The sequence below is a fragment of the Scyliorhinus torazame genome, chromosome 1 (assembly GCF_047496885.1).
Source record: "Scyliorhinus torazame isolate Kashiwa2021f chromosome 1, sScyTor2.1, whole genome shotgun sequence".
In the NCBI taxonomy this organism is placed as follows: domain Eukaryota; kingdom Metazoa; phylum Chordata; class Chondrichthyes; order Carcharhiniformes; family Scyliorhinidae; genus Scyliorhinus; species Scyliorhinus torazame.
The window spans coordinates 376,478,388-376,491,498 of NC_092707.1; the positions used below are offsets into that span (position 1 = coordinate 376,478,388).

General features: G+C 47.1%; 1 protein-coding gene across 1 annotated transcript in view; it reads left to right on the forward strand.

The window, feature by feature from the left end:
- The first annotated feature begins 1,480 nt into the window (after positions 1–1,480).
- The window catches only part of mtr (5-methyltetrahydrofolate-homocysteine methyltransferase), a 216,812-nt gene continuing 205,181 nt past the window's right edge, over positions 1,481–13,111 (forward strand). The window contains exons 1-4 of the mRNA XM_072511770.1: positions 1,481–1,679; positions 7,787–7,995; positions 8,268–8,357; positions 12,288–12,357. Coding sequence (XP_072367871.1) covers positions 1,484–1,679; positions 7,787–7,995; positions 8,268–8,357; positions 12,288–12,357 — 565 coding nt within the window. The 5' untranslated portion in view covers positions 1,481–1,483. The remainder of the gene's footprint in view (positions 1,680–7,786; positions 7,996–8,267; positions 8,358–12,287; positions 12,358–13,111) is intronic.

The window sequence follows — 13,111 nt, forward strand, 5'->3', positions numbered from 1 at the left end:
AGGAGTACTACTGCAGCATTATGGGTGACACAGCACAGTGGTTAGCACTGTTGCTTCATCTCGCCAGAGACCCGGGTTTGATTCCTGGCTTGGGTCACTGTCTGTGCGGAGTCCGCACGTTCTCCCCGTGTCTGCGTGGGTTTCCTCTGGGTGCACCGGTTTCCTCCCACTAGTCCCGAAAGATGTGCTTGTTAGGTGAATTGGACATTTGGAATTCTCCCTCCGTGTACCCGAACAGGCGCTGGAGTGTGGTGACTAGGGGATTTTCATAGTAACTTCATTGTAGTGTTAATGTAAGCCTACTTGTGACACTAATAAAGATTATTATTATTCATGAATCAATTACAGCTGAAGTAACCCAATAAAAGGGTGGCACAGTGGTTAGCACTGTTGCCTCACACACCAGGGACCTGGGTTCACTGTCTGAATGGGGTTTGCACGTTCTCCCCATATCTGTGTGGGTTTCCTTTGGTTGCACCGGTCCAAAGGTGTGCAGGTTAGATGGATTGGCCATGCTAAATTGCCCGTGTGTCCAAAAAAGGTTAGACGGGGGTTTGGATTACAGAGATAGGATGGGGCGTGGGCCTAGGTTACGTCCTCTTTCAGAGGGTCGGTGCAGACTCGATAGGCCGAACGGCCTCCCTCTGCACTGTAGTGATTCTGTTCTGTGGACATCCCAACAGACCCTTCAATCAAAAGAGGACTCAAAAGGTGATGAAGTCACTTACAGCTTGGGCATATTCAAATAACGTGAAGTCTACCACCAACCCAATTTAACAGCCTCAAATCCCCTATACTATTCTCTCCTCTCCCTTCGAACATTTCCCAGAAAAAAGCTCCATTACCTGAATCTGGTGCCTGCTTCTATCCCAACTGTTGAAGCATTTTTGCAAATATGAATGAATGTCTATTCCCATCAAATATTGGTTATTCTCTGGCCAGCAGTTCAATTGAGTGGGGTACAGCAGGGTTTGAGTGGATGATCAGTAACACAAGGGAACAGTGGCATTGTAACCTATGATAATAAGTGTGGGATGGATATTGACCTGGGTTATGACAGTCACGCCTTTAAGCATCATTCGCTGAAGGTGGGAAGGAATGAATAATTTATAAATCTACAGATTGCAAATCCGTTTGGACTTTTAAGTTTCGCTTATTTTTCAAGGCGCATTGGTGCTGCGCTACATTCTAACCCGTGGGACTGCTACCGAGTTGTAGAATGTAATAAGCAAAATTATACGAGACACGTTCCACATCCCCCGTGTGAGGAGGCGCAGCCAAGGGAGGGGAAACAGCGCATGCGAAGTGAGAATCAGCAGCAGCAGAGATGGCGCTTGCGCACTGACGTCTCGCTGGGAAGTGGCGGTGGGGTGGGAGCAGAGGGGTTGGCGCCTGCGTAATTATTGCCTGACGCGGGAAGCTGAGTTGGCGCCTGCGCAGATATTGCCCGACGCGGGAGGCGGTTGAGAGTTGGCGCTTGCGCATGAGTGTTGCGGGGGCGCAGTCGGGTCGGGGAGGTGCGGTTTGGCGAGCCAATGCTGGGAAGATTTTCGCGCTGCTGTGGGTCGCGGGAGCGGGTCGGGTCTTTGGCGTTCGCCGGACCCGGCTGATATTGGCCAGACTCGCCAGCGGAGGGTCCACTATGGCACCGACTTTCGGCACGGGACCGGTGGAAGCCGGTAAGCGGGGGTGGTGCAGGGTAGTGTTAAGGCCGAGGGCGCGGGGCTGCGGGTGCTGTCAGTCAGGGCGCCCACGCATCAGCGAGACTGGGCACCGGGGGCACACTGGCACATGGTGGGCACGTCACACTGGGGGCAGTATAAACATAACCGCTGTCCAAATTTCAGCAATAGGCTCAGTAACAGCACCGAGGCTGAAGGAGTTCAAGCCCCAATCCTGAGAACATAATCTCGGTCTGACACTTGAGTGCAGTGCGGAGGGGGAGCTCAACTGTCGGATGCCTTTAACATATAAAAGTAATCGCTGTTCTCACGACGCAGAAGCTTCTTGGGCAGTGCCTCGGGTCGAGGGGGACTCACTCCGGGGAGGTGGGTTCTGCGGTGTCTGAATAGTCCAGCCCTGGATCCGCGGTCTCTGCCACGGGGTTGACAGGTGGTGTTTGATGAGGGGTGAGTGGGACGCGCTGGAATCTGCGCTCTCGTCCCGCTGTTTACGCTTCGCCTCTTTGCCTTCTCCACCCAGTGATGCTCGAGGCGATTGGCGCCTTCGCGGATGCTTCTTCTACAGTTTGTGCGTTCTAAGGCAAGCAATTTCCACATGCCGATGGAGATGTTGGACATATTTAGGGAGGCTTTCAGAGTGTCCCTGTACTGCCCTCCTAGTGATCGCTTGCCATTGCGGAGCTCGGAGTAGAACACTTGTTTTGTGAGTCTTGTGTCGGGCATGTGGACAATGTGGCCTGCCCATCGTAGCAGGTCGTGTGTGGCCAGTGTCTCGATACTGGGCATATTGGCCTGGGAGAGGACGCTGATGTTTGTATGCCTATCTTGCCAGTGGATTTGCAGGATTTTGCGGAGGCAATGTTGATGATATATCTCCAGGTGTTTGAGGTGTCTGCCGTACATTGTCCACATTTCTAAGGCACACAGGACAGCAGAGACCATGGCTGCACTGTAGACCATGGGCGCGATTCTCCACTCCCACGCCAAAGTGGCCACCCCGTCGTGAACGCCGTCGAGGTTCATGACGGCGCGGAACGGCCCCGGTCCCGACCGATTCAGGCCCTGACAATGGTCCAGGATCGGGGCCGCGTCATCTACCCGCGCCAGGCCTTGTCATCCGCTAAAAGCGGCGCTGCATAGATGACGCGGCCGGCGCCGCATAACGGACGTCATCCGCGCATGCGCGGGTTGGCCGACGCCAACCCGCGCATGCGTGGTTGCCGTCCTGTCCAAATCTGCCCCGCAAGAAGATGGGGGACGGATCTTGCGGGGCTGCGGAAGGAAGGAGGTCCTCCTTCAGAGAGGACGGCCTAACGATCAGTGGGCACCGATCGCGGGCCACCCCACATTGCAGGTGAAGCCCGGTGCAGGATCCCCCCTCGCCACCCCCCCCCCCAAGCGTTCACGCACCGCCCACGACTGCAGCGACCAGGTGTGGACGGCGCCGGGAGGAACCCGCCGTTTTGGTCTGGCCGCTCGGCCCATCCGGGCCTCAAAATCGCGGGGGTGCCGGAGAATCGCCATTTTGTGTGTCTCCGGCGATTCTCCGGCCTGCGGCCCGCGAAACCCGACCGGGCCGTTCCCGCCGCTTGGGAGATTCGCGGGAGGGTGTCGGACCGGCGTCCCCGGAACTTTTGGCGGCCCAGGTGACTCTCCCAACCGGCGTGGGAGTGGAGAATCGCGCCCCATGAACCTGCTGCTAGATTTGAGATCTCGATCTTTAAATACTCTATTCCTCAGGCGTCAGAAGGCTGCATTGGTGTTGATGCTGGATTTCATCGTTGATGTCTGCTCACGCTATGAAGAGGCTCCTGAGGTATGGGAAATGATCAACATTGTCCACTGATTGTCCACCGTGGATCTTGCATCAGTGAATGTGTCAATGGTTTTTAGCTTGGTCTCTGAGTGTGCGAACACACAGGCGATGTTTGTGTCCTGCAGCTCAATGACATCTGGCCTGGAGGCACCGGAGTTTGAATAGTTTCCCGCTTGTCTGGTAGGTTAGCTCCACTACAGCAGGGTGCCCCAGGTTAATGGGGTGGAGTGTTGTGACAAGGAACATGGAGAATAATGTGGTGTGATGACGCAGCCCTGTTTGACTCCAGTTTGCACATGTATTGGGTCTGTGGTGGTTCCGTTGGTGAGTATCACAGCTTGCATGTCATCGTTGAGCAGGTGGAGAATGGTGACAAATCTTTGCAGGCAGCCGTAATTAAGGGGAATGTTCCACAATCCCTCACGGTCGACAGTCGAAAGCCTTTGCGAGGTCAAAGAAGGCCATGCACAGAGGTTGGTGCTGCTCCCTGCACTTTTCCTGGCTTTGATTTGCACTGAAGATGCTGCCCATTGTGTCTCCAGGTGGGCAGAAGCAGCACTGAGACTTGGGGACCAGCTCTTCAGCCACTGGGAAGAGGCAGTTGAGGAGGATTCTCGCGAAGAGTGATGATTGCCAATAGTTATCCTTCAGCTAATATGTCTTAAAAACGTCTTGGAATTCCTACAGTGCTGAAGGAGGCCATTCGGTCCATCAAGTCTGCACTGACCTTCCGAAAGAGTACCCTACCTAGGCCCATTCCCCACCTTATCACCGTAACCTCATCTAACCTTTGCAATTTAACATGGCCAATCCACCAACCTGCTCATCTTTGAACTGTGGGAGAAAACCGGAACACCCGGAGGGGAAACACGCAGATATAGTTGGATTTTGATGACTTGATGTTAATCCTTGCGTGCAGATTGGCTGCCTTGTTTTCTTATGTACAGCGGGATTAACAATATTGCTTTATTGACTGTAAAGTGGTTTAGTCTGGTTTGAGGTTGTTAAAAATTCCTCAAGTCCTTTCCTTTATAGTAATTACAAGTCTAAAAATATGCATGCAATAAATACACAGTCTTCATTGTGACACCACTTTATCTGAAGGAAATGCCAGTTTTGTTTCAACATCCATTAAAGCAATTCTTTATGATGTCTTGTGATCATGAAAAAGTTATTCGAAGATGGTAATGGACCTGGGTATCATAGGTTTACAGTATTTCATCTTGTTGAGATAGTTGCTGATGGGGTAAAACCCAAACACACATTCACTTTGTTGACTACTGTTTAACCATGTTATGGGCATTGGTAGTGTTGGCAATATTTATATTCAAGCACTACAACAGTGACTACATTTCAAAAGTACTTAAGTGGCTGTAAAATGATTTTTGAAAAAACGTTATATAAATGCAAGTCTTTCCTTTTCTCTTTCTAAATATAAAACCATGTACTTTTAAAAGTTTTATATAAAAGTAACAGGTGTCAGTTTGACTCAGTTATTTGCATTCTTGTCTGAGGCAAAATATGGTTTGGAGTGCCACTGCAACCCTGAGCTGTAATCTAGACTGACCCTTGAATGCATTACGGAGGAAGAGCTGCGGTGTCAGATTATACATTAAATCAAGTCCCAGGTTTGATACCCGGCCTGTGTGGAGTCTGCACGTTCTCCCTGTGTCTGCGTGGGTTTCCTCCATGTGCTCTGGTTTCCTCCCACAAGTCCCAAAAGGTTTATTCACAGTAACTTCATTGCAGTGTTAATGTAAGCCTACTTGTGACAATAAAGGTTATTATTATAATATTATTATTATGTCTCTTCAGAACATGTTCTGTTGGATATCAGAACTCATCGGATTGGAAGTAATATATAAGTATTTATTGTTGCTTGGTTAATGGACAGAATATAGTGTAAGATTAAACAGGACATTTCTGGTTGGTTGGTTGTAACTATCAGGGTACCACAAGGATCAGTCCTTTGGCATCAGCTAATTAGAATCAATATTAATGACTTAGATGAGACTGAGTGTAACATATTACTGTTGAGACAAAGTTAGGTGGGAATTTAGTAAGTGGTGAAGGGGATACAGACAAATATAGATGGGTTGGGTAAGTGAGCAAAAACATGGCAGATTGAATATAATGTGGTGAAGTGTGATGTTACCCGCTTTGATCAGAAAAATAAAAAAGCACAATATCATTGGAGTAGCAAGAATTGGGAAATGTTTGCATTCAGAGGATCCTTTTGCATGAATTACAGAATTAACATGCGGGGACTGCAGGAATTTGGAAGGCAGATTGTATATTACGTGGGGGGGGGGGGCACGGGGGGAGAGAGAGTGGAGCTGAAAACATTGATTTTGGTTTCTCCAATGTTTGAAAGGCCAAATGGTGTACTCTACTTCCTATTTATTTAGTTCTTGTATAAAGGATCCCATGGCAACATAAGTATTATTGGTGTCACAAATAGGCTTACATTAACACTGCAGTGAAGTTACTGTGAGAATCCCCTTGTCGCCACACTCCGGCGCTTGTTCGGGTACACTGAGGGAGAATTCAGAATGTCCAATTCACCTAATAAGCACGTCTTTCGGGACTTGTGGGAGGAAACCCACGCAGACACGGGGAGAAAGTGCAGACTTCGCACAGACAGTGACCCAAGCCGGGAATCGAACCCGGGTCCCTGCCACTGTGAAGCATCAGTTCTGTGAAGCATTCCTGCCCTCTTACTAATGCTAACCACTGTGCTACCGTGCCACCCAAACTTACAAACAAAGTTATACATTCACTAATTGTTTATGTTACCTTGCTGTGCACCATATGGCTGCCACTTGCCTATTAACTATAGAAATCTTCTGGCGATATAGCATTTTGGAATCTTCTGAAGACCTGGCAGGTTGCTAAATAGATTCACATTCTTTCTTGAAGGGCCGTTCCATTAACTTAACTCCAGTTAATCTTTTCAGGTGCCAATTATTATACAGTAACAACACTCATCCCTCAGAGTCACTGATTAAAAATAAGAGGTTACCCATTTAAAACGGGGATGAGACAGAATTCTTTCACTCAGAGTCACGAATCTGTGGAACTCTCTTGCTGAAAAGGCGGTGAAAGCAGAGTCTTTGAATATTTTTAAGGCAGGGTGGGTAAATTCAATGTAAGCAAGGGGATGATAGGTTATCGAGGTAAGCAGGATGCAGATTTGAGGTTACTATCAGATCAGCCATGATCTTGTTGAATGGAAGAGCAGGCTCGAGGGGCTGAATGGCCTACTCCTGCTCCTTGTTCTGTTGGATATCAGAATACCTCTCCAAAAATCTTTCAACCTCTCCTGTTTGTCTAACTTTGATTTCTGGACAGGTTGAATACCCTCCAGTTAAACATTAAGAAGACTGAAGCCAATGTCTTCAGCTCCACCCTCATCCTCCAGCTCCCTCTCTCCATACTCTCAAATTCTGTTCCCTCACCACCAGGTTCACCCTTCTTTGTCTACAATCGCAGGCTAAACATTTGCATCCTGATGTGTCCACCATGGCTCAGTTAATAGCACCCTTACCTCTAAGTTGGAATTATGGTGAGTTCAAGTCCATCTGGAGCCTTAAACACGAAAACCTGTGCTGACTCTGAGAATGGAGGATTAAGGGGATACTGCATTGTTGATGGTGCTGTCTTTCAGGCAACTGCAATGATGCAACAGGCTCCTTCTGTGCTGTAATCGTTCTGTGAAATTAAATGCTAAATCAAGAACCTGTCTGCTCTGGACATCAATAATCCCATGATATGTTAAAGAAAAACAGGGCTGTTATCCCTGCTGTCCTGGCCAATATTTTGTCTTTAATAAACAAACAGATTGGTCCTCATCATATTCCTGTTTGTGGGAGATTTCTATGTGCAATTTTCTATATTACAACTGACTCCACTTCGAACTAGTTCATTGGCTGTGAACTGTTTGGGAGGTCCAGGTGTCATTTAAGATGCTGTATAACTGCAAGTCTTTCTACTTGATCCTGAGATGAGTATCTATTCCAAGTGCTTGCCATCACAACTGTCTCCCTCCCTAACATTACCTGGTCTCAGCCCCTGGTGCGGTCCTTGTAAGACTTGAATTAATAATATATGACCAAACACCCCACGTGATAACAAATGACCTTAATTGACATAAAGTCTGCAGTTCCTGATTCAGCCGTCTTCGCACTCATGGAAGACAATCATCCTCACTTGCAAGAAATAACCAATAATAATGTAAATATATTCTCTCTTCTTGAATTGATTAAATATAAACAAATCTTATTTTTAGAAATGAGTACTCTTCAAGATGAACTGGAAGCAATTTTACAAAAACGCATCATGGTGTTGGATGGAGGAATGGGCACCATGATTCAACAACACAAACTTGAGGAAGATGATTTTCGTGGTGAGGAATTCAAAGACCATCCTAAATTTTTAAAGGGGAACAATGACCTTCTCAGCATAACGCAATCTGACGTTATCTTCAAGATTCACAAGGTATGATACACTGTTTGGTCTTGAATTAAGGTTGCAGAATCCCCAGGGCAGAACTAGTAATTGACAAGCATGGACAGAATAAATAATTACATTGTGGCATTTTACTTGGCAAAATGAAAATGTTAGCTTCCCAAAATCTGACACGAAAAAGTATGACACCAGGATTATAGGTTTATAGGAAGAAAGTGCATGCGTAATGCAGGATTTTGAATAATACATGTTCTATTTCCGTTTTACCAGGAAAGTAATTGTAATTTATTTTTAAATATTAGGAATTCTTGCTGGCTGGAGCAGATATTGTGGAGACAAACACCTTCAGCGGCACAAGAGTTGCGCAAGCAGATTATGGGTTGGAACATTTGGTAAGAAATCTTTCTGATACCTAAAGTTGAATCCCACTCCAGGAAATTGTGAGAGAAGCGAGCATCTTATTCATTTGTGCCATTTTACAATTCAAGACTCTTCCTTGATCGTAACGCAAAATATTTCTTAAAATGGATGTGTTGCCAGGGGAGTGGAGCTACAGAAATTCCTGGGGAGTGTGTCGAGAGCACAGGCTGCTCACAAATTGTACATTTTGTTTCTGGCAAGTGTTCCAAGGCAAATCGTTACTTATGTATAAAAATGTGTACAGTTACTGTCTCAAACCAATGGTGTAGGTGCTGTAACTCCGTCCATGTTTAAGTCCCTAAGAATTTTACTTATAAGCAAGTGCCATCTCCACAAAATAGGGGAGGAAGAGACTTCCGGTGACGGGGATGTGCTGAGCAGTCACAAATCAGGTGGCTCTCCTCCAGAACACAAATTAGGCACGAATTTAGCTTGAAAATTCAGACTCATTCGACCCGTAACAGGAAAGGAAGAGGAAAGGTGCAATATGCCAGCAAGTGGGTGCTCCAGAGCCTGCAGAGAAGGTGAAAATGCGGAAAAGGATAGGAACTGCAAGCAAACTAGTCGGTGGAGGACCCATGAGGCAAGGGGTCCCTGGCCACTCCTGAGAGAGGGAGACCAATGACCCAGACAGCGCCCGCCCCCCCAAACTGGAGATGGATGGAAGATATTCCTGACTAAGGAATTGACCGCGATGAGAGAGTGAGAGAGGCAATCAAAGTGGAGATCAGGTTGGCTGTGACAGAGACGCTGGTCGCCATGCAGACGGCGATCAACGGAATGGGGAAGAAGCTGGAAGCTCATGCCGGGAAGATGATCCAGGAACTTGAAAATGTGTTGACGGACCAGAGGTACAGGATTGTTGCTCTGGGGGCCAAAATAAAAAGGTTCAGGGGAGCCTGAAAGGGAAAATCAAGGTTCAGGAGAATCAGTCTTGGCGCCAAAATATCTGAATTGTGGGCCTGCCAGATGGGATCGAGGGCAGGGGCCCACAGACTGTGGTCCAGATGCTGGGCAACTTTGACGGAAGCGACAGCTTCCCCGAGCCGGCGGAGATTGACAGGGCAGACAGGTCACTCTGACCGAAGCCCAAGGCCGAGGAGCAGCCAAGGGTGATAATCAGTAAACTATACAGGTACCAGAATCGGGAGAGGATCTTGAGTTGGGCTCGGCAGACAAAGGTGAGCAGTTGGGAAGGACATAGAATACGGGTGTACCAAGATATTGGGCAGGCCTGGTAAAACACAGGACCGGTTTCAACCAGGCTAAATCAACTTTGTACAAAAACGGAATAAAATTTGGGATGCTGTTTCCAACCAGGCTTTAGGTGACATTCCAAAACAAGAAACATTATTTTAGCAGTCCGGCGGAGGCGGACAAGTTCGTGCGGACGAATGGCCTAGACAAAGAAATAGTCAAGGCAGCGATGAGAGAGAAATGAGAAAGAAAAGTAACGGACATGAACAATGTGTGTGCGGGACAGTACTGCCCCGCTTTGGGCAAGAGCAGCTCACAGGAAGAAAGGGGCGAGGGCAACGGAGCACAGGAAACAGAAGAGGAGACCGAGGGGACAGCAATCAGTCAGGCATAGGGAAGGAGTAAGATCGGCCCCGTGACGGGGGCCACCACACTCGTGCTAGGAAGTATGAAAGTAAAGGGGGGGGGGTTGGTGAGGAAGGACTACAGGGGCGGGAAGCGGGAATGTAGGGGTGAATAGGAAGGGGGCACACTGGGGGGAGAGTAGAAAGGGGGACAAAGGGGGAAGGGGGACCACTAGGGGAACACAATGAGAAGGAAAGGAAGGATTGTAGATTGGCTTCAGCAGTTAAGGTTTGGGTTGAAGGAACAAGTAGGCAGCCACTTTGGAGGGTCCCTGAACAAAGGGAAACCCAGGAGTCCAGGGGCTCACCCACATGGTGTACACACAATTGGCCATGTTGGGTGACTCCTGGACAAGGAAACCCCGAAGCGCAGGGACTAACCGCATGGTGCGAACGACGGCCGTGGCCATTTTGGATGGGCCCCTAACAAAGGGAAACCTTTGCAGGAACGCATCCACCGGGTAAGTATGGTTGATCCCGCAAGAAGGGGGGATGGGACAAACACCCCTCCCTCCCAGCCCTTTGCTAGTTACTAGCATTTTATTTGCGGTTTAAAAATTTCTTTCTTTGACCATCTTTGCCTCAACAGTAATGCTAGCGTTCCACAGACAGTATGTAGCCTTCATATACCTTAGCAAAATGCCCATTACTCACGTTTAATGTTAGACAGTGAATTCCTGTTGCATATTAGATAATGGAGGGTATTGCAGTCAGAATTAATACAGTATTCAGTAAATAGCCACACAATAGCTTTTTTAAAATATAAATGTTTTTATTGGGTTTTTGAACAAAGTATATTTACCGTTATGTACACAGAATAAGAAATATATACATATATAGAACAGAAGGGCACACCTAAACATACCCCAAAAAAAGTAATAATAAAAAATAAAATAGAATAACTGGTAGGGTATTGTGCACCAGCTCAACAGCAACAACTCTGTACAACTGGCCTTTCTTTCCTCTTAGGTTTAGCTGTTGTCGTGTCGCCCCCCCCCCCCACCCCCACCCCCCTGGTCTATCTCTCCCTCTCATGCTTTGGCTACATCCCCCTGATTCTTGGCTACCTGGCTATTCTTCTGCTTGTTCGTTGGCCACAAACCGGTCCCGGAACAATTGGGTGAATGGCTCCCACGTTCTGTGGGAGCCGTTGACTGACCCTCGGATGGCGAATTTGATTTTCTCCATTTGGAGAGATTCTGAGAGGCCGGACAGCCAGTCTGCAGCTTTGGGTGGTGCTGCTGACCGCCAGCCGAACAGGATTCTACGGCGTCGTTCAGCGAGGCAATGGCAAGGGCGTCCGCCCTCCTCCCTAGGAATAGATCTGGCTGGTCTGAAACCCCGAAGATCACCACTTTTGGGCATGGCTCCACCCTCATTCCCACCACTTTGGACATTACCTCGAAGAAGGCTGTCCAGTACCCAACAAGTCTGGGGCAAGACCAGAACATGTGGGCGTGGGTCGCCGGGCCTCCTTGGCACCGTTCACATCTATCCTCCACCTCCGGGAAGAACCTACTCATACGGGTTCTTGTTAAGTGGGCTCTATGTACCACTTTTAGCTACGTCAGGCTGAGCCTTGCGCACATGGAGGTGGCGTTGTCACTGCACAGGGTCAATGTGTATAGCTTTGTTAGAAAAGTCAGTGGACCAAATTATGCCACTTAATACTAAATACAGGACTAGATGCTGCCATTAAAATTTTCCATTGTTAGGCTGGCTGCTTCAAATTGCACTATTTTATAAACAGTGGCTCTGAGCTGTGACGATATTCGGTTAGTACCTTGAAAATATTCCAGTTGTTTGCAGCATCTGCGCTTTCCTTTTGCTTTTGTTTCAACTGCATAGATGTTTTTAAGGTGAAGTTAGTATCTTGTCTAACAGTTTGGATTCAGTTGGTAACATTCTTGGCACTAAGTTAGAAAGTTGTAGATTCAAATCCCAAAATAGACTTGACCTTTGACATCAGTACATTCCTAAGGATGAGTGTTGTATTTTGAATAGGTCACTAAATCTAGTGTTTTTCTGCCTGCTCAAATGGACAGAAAGGATCCCATACGACTGTCAGCATTTATCTCTCAACCAACATGTCCAAAGACATGTGAGTCCCTAGCCTGTGGGATCTCACAATGCACAGTTGTTTTCCTTGCCTACATAACAACATGCACCTAAAATGATCGATTGGTCAGAAAGTGCTTTGGGATGTGATAGGGCAATATATTAATGCACATTCCAATATGTGTCATAATAATGGGATAGTAATATTTGCTGTCCAATTTATTTTGATTTTCGTCTATCTAGGCTTATCGTCTGAACAAAGTCTCCGCAGAACTGGCCAGGAAGGCAGCTGATGATGTGGGGGTGCAAACAGGTTACCAGCATCTTTGTTGTTGCCAATATATGATAAATTAATATATAAGATAGCCACTAAGAAATTGGATCAAGATTCAGCAGAAACTTCTTCACACCTAGAGAGGGGTGAGAATGTGGAACTTGCTACCATAGGGAATAGTTGATATCAATGGTGTAACTATATTTAAGGAAAACCTGGATAAGCATGAGAGAGAAAAGAAAACAAGAGTTATGCTGATAGGATTTGATGAGGAATGGGAGGAGCTCGTGAAGAAAAGAATGAGCATCAAACAGCTGTTACTGTTGATAATTTTATTCATCTTCACCTTGATCCTTCGACTTGTGAATATTAAATAGTTGCAAACAGATGAAATAATATAGCAAGTTAGAGCTACAGTATACAACAATATGGAATTGCAGCACCCATGGTCTCCCACTCTGCTTCATACCTGATCTCAGCTGCAAAAATATGCTGGGTAACAGCCAGAGGAGAGAGAAAAATGTGTCTGGACACATTAAACCTGAAAGTATCATTGGAATGAACATTGGAATCTTTTCATTATTTTGAACTGAAATACAAATCCACTACCTATTTGTAAGTTAAAAAAACTTAAATCACAAGAAATTAAACCAAATCTTAAACCTGCGGGTATATGTCCTGGCACGGTAGCACAGTGGATAGCTCTTGCTTCACAGCTACAGGGTCCCACGTTTGATTCCCGGCTTGGGTCAGGGTCTGTGCGGAGTCTGCACGATCTCGCCATGTCTGCGTG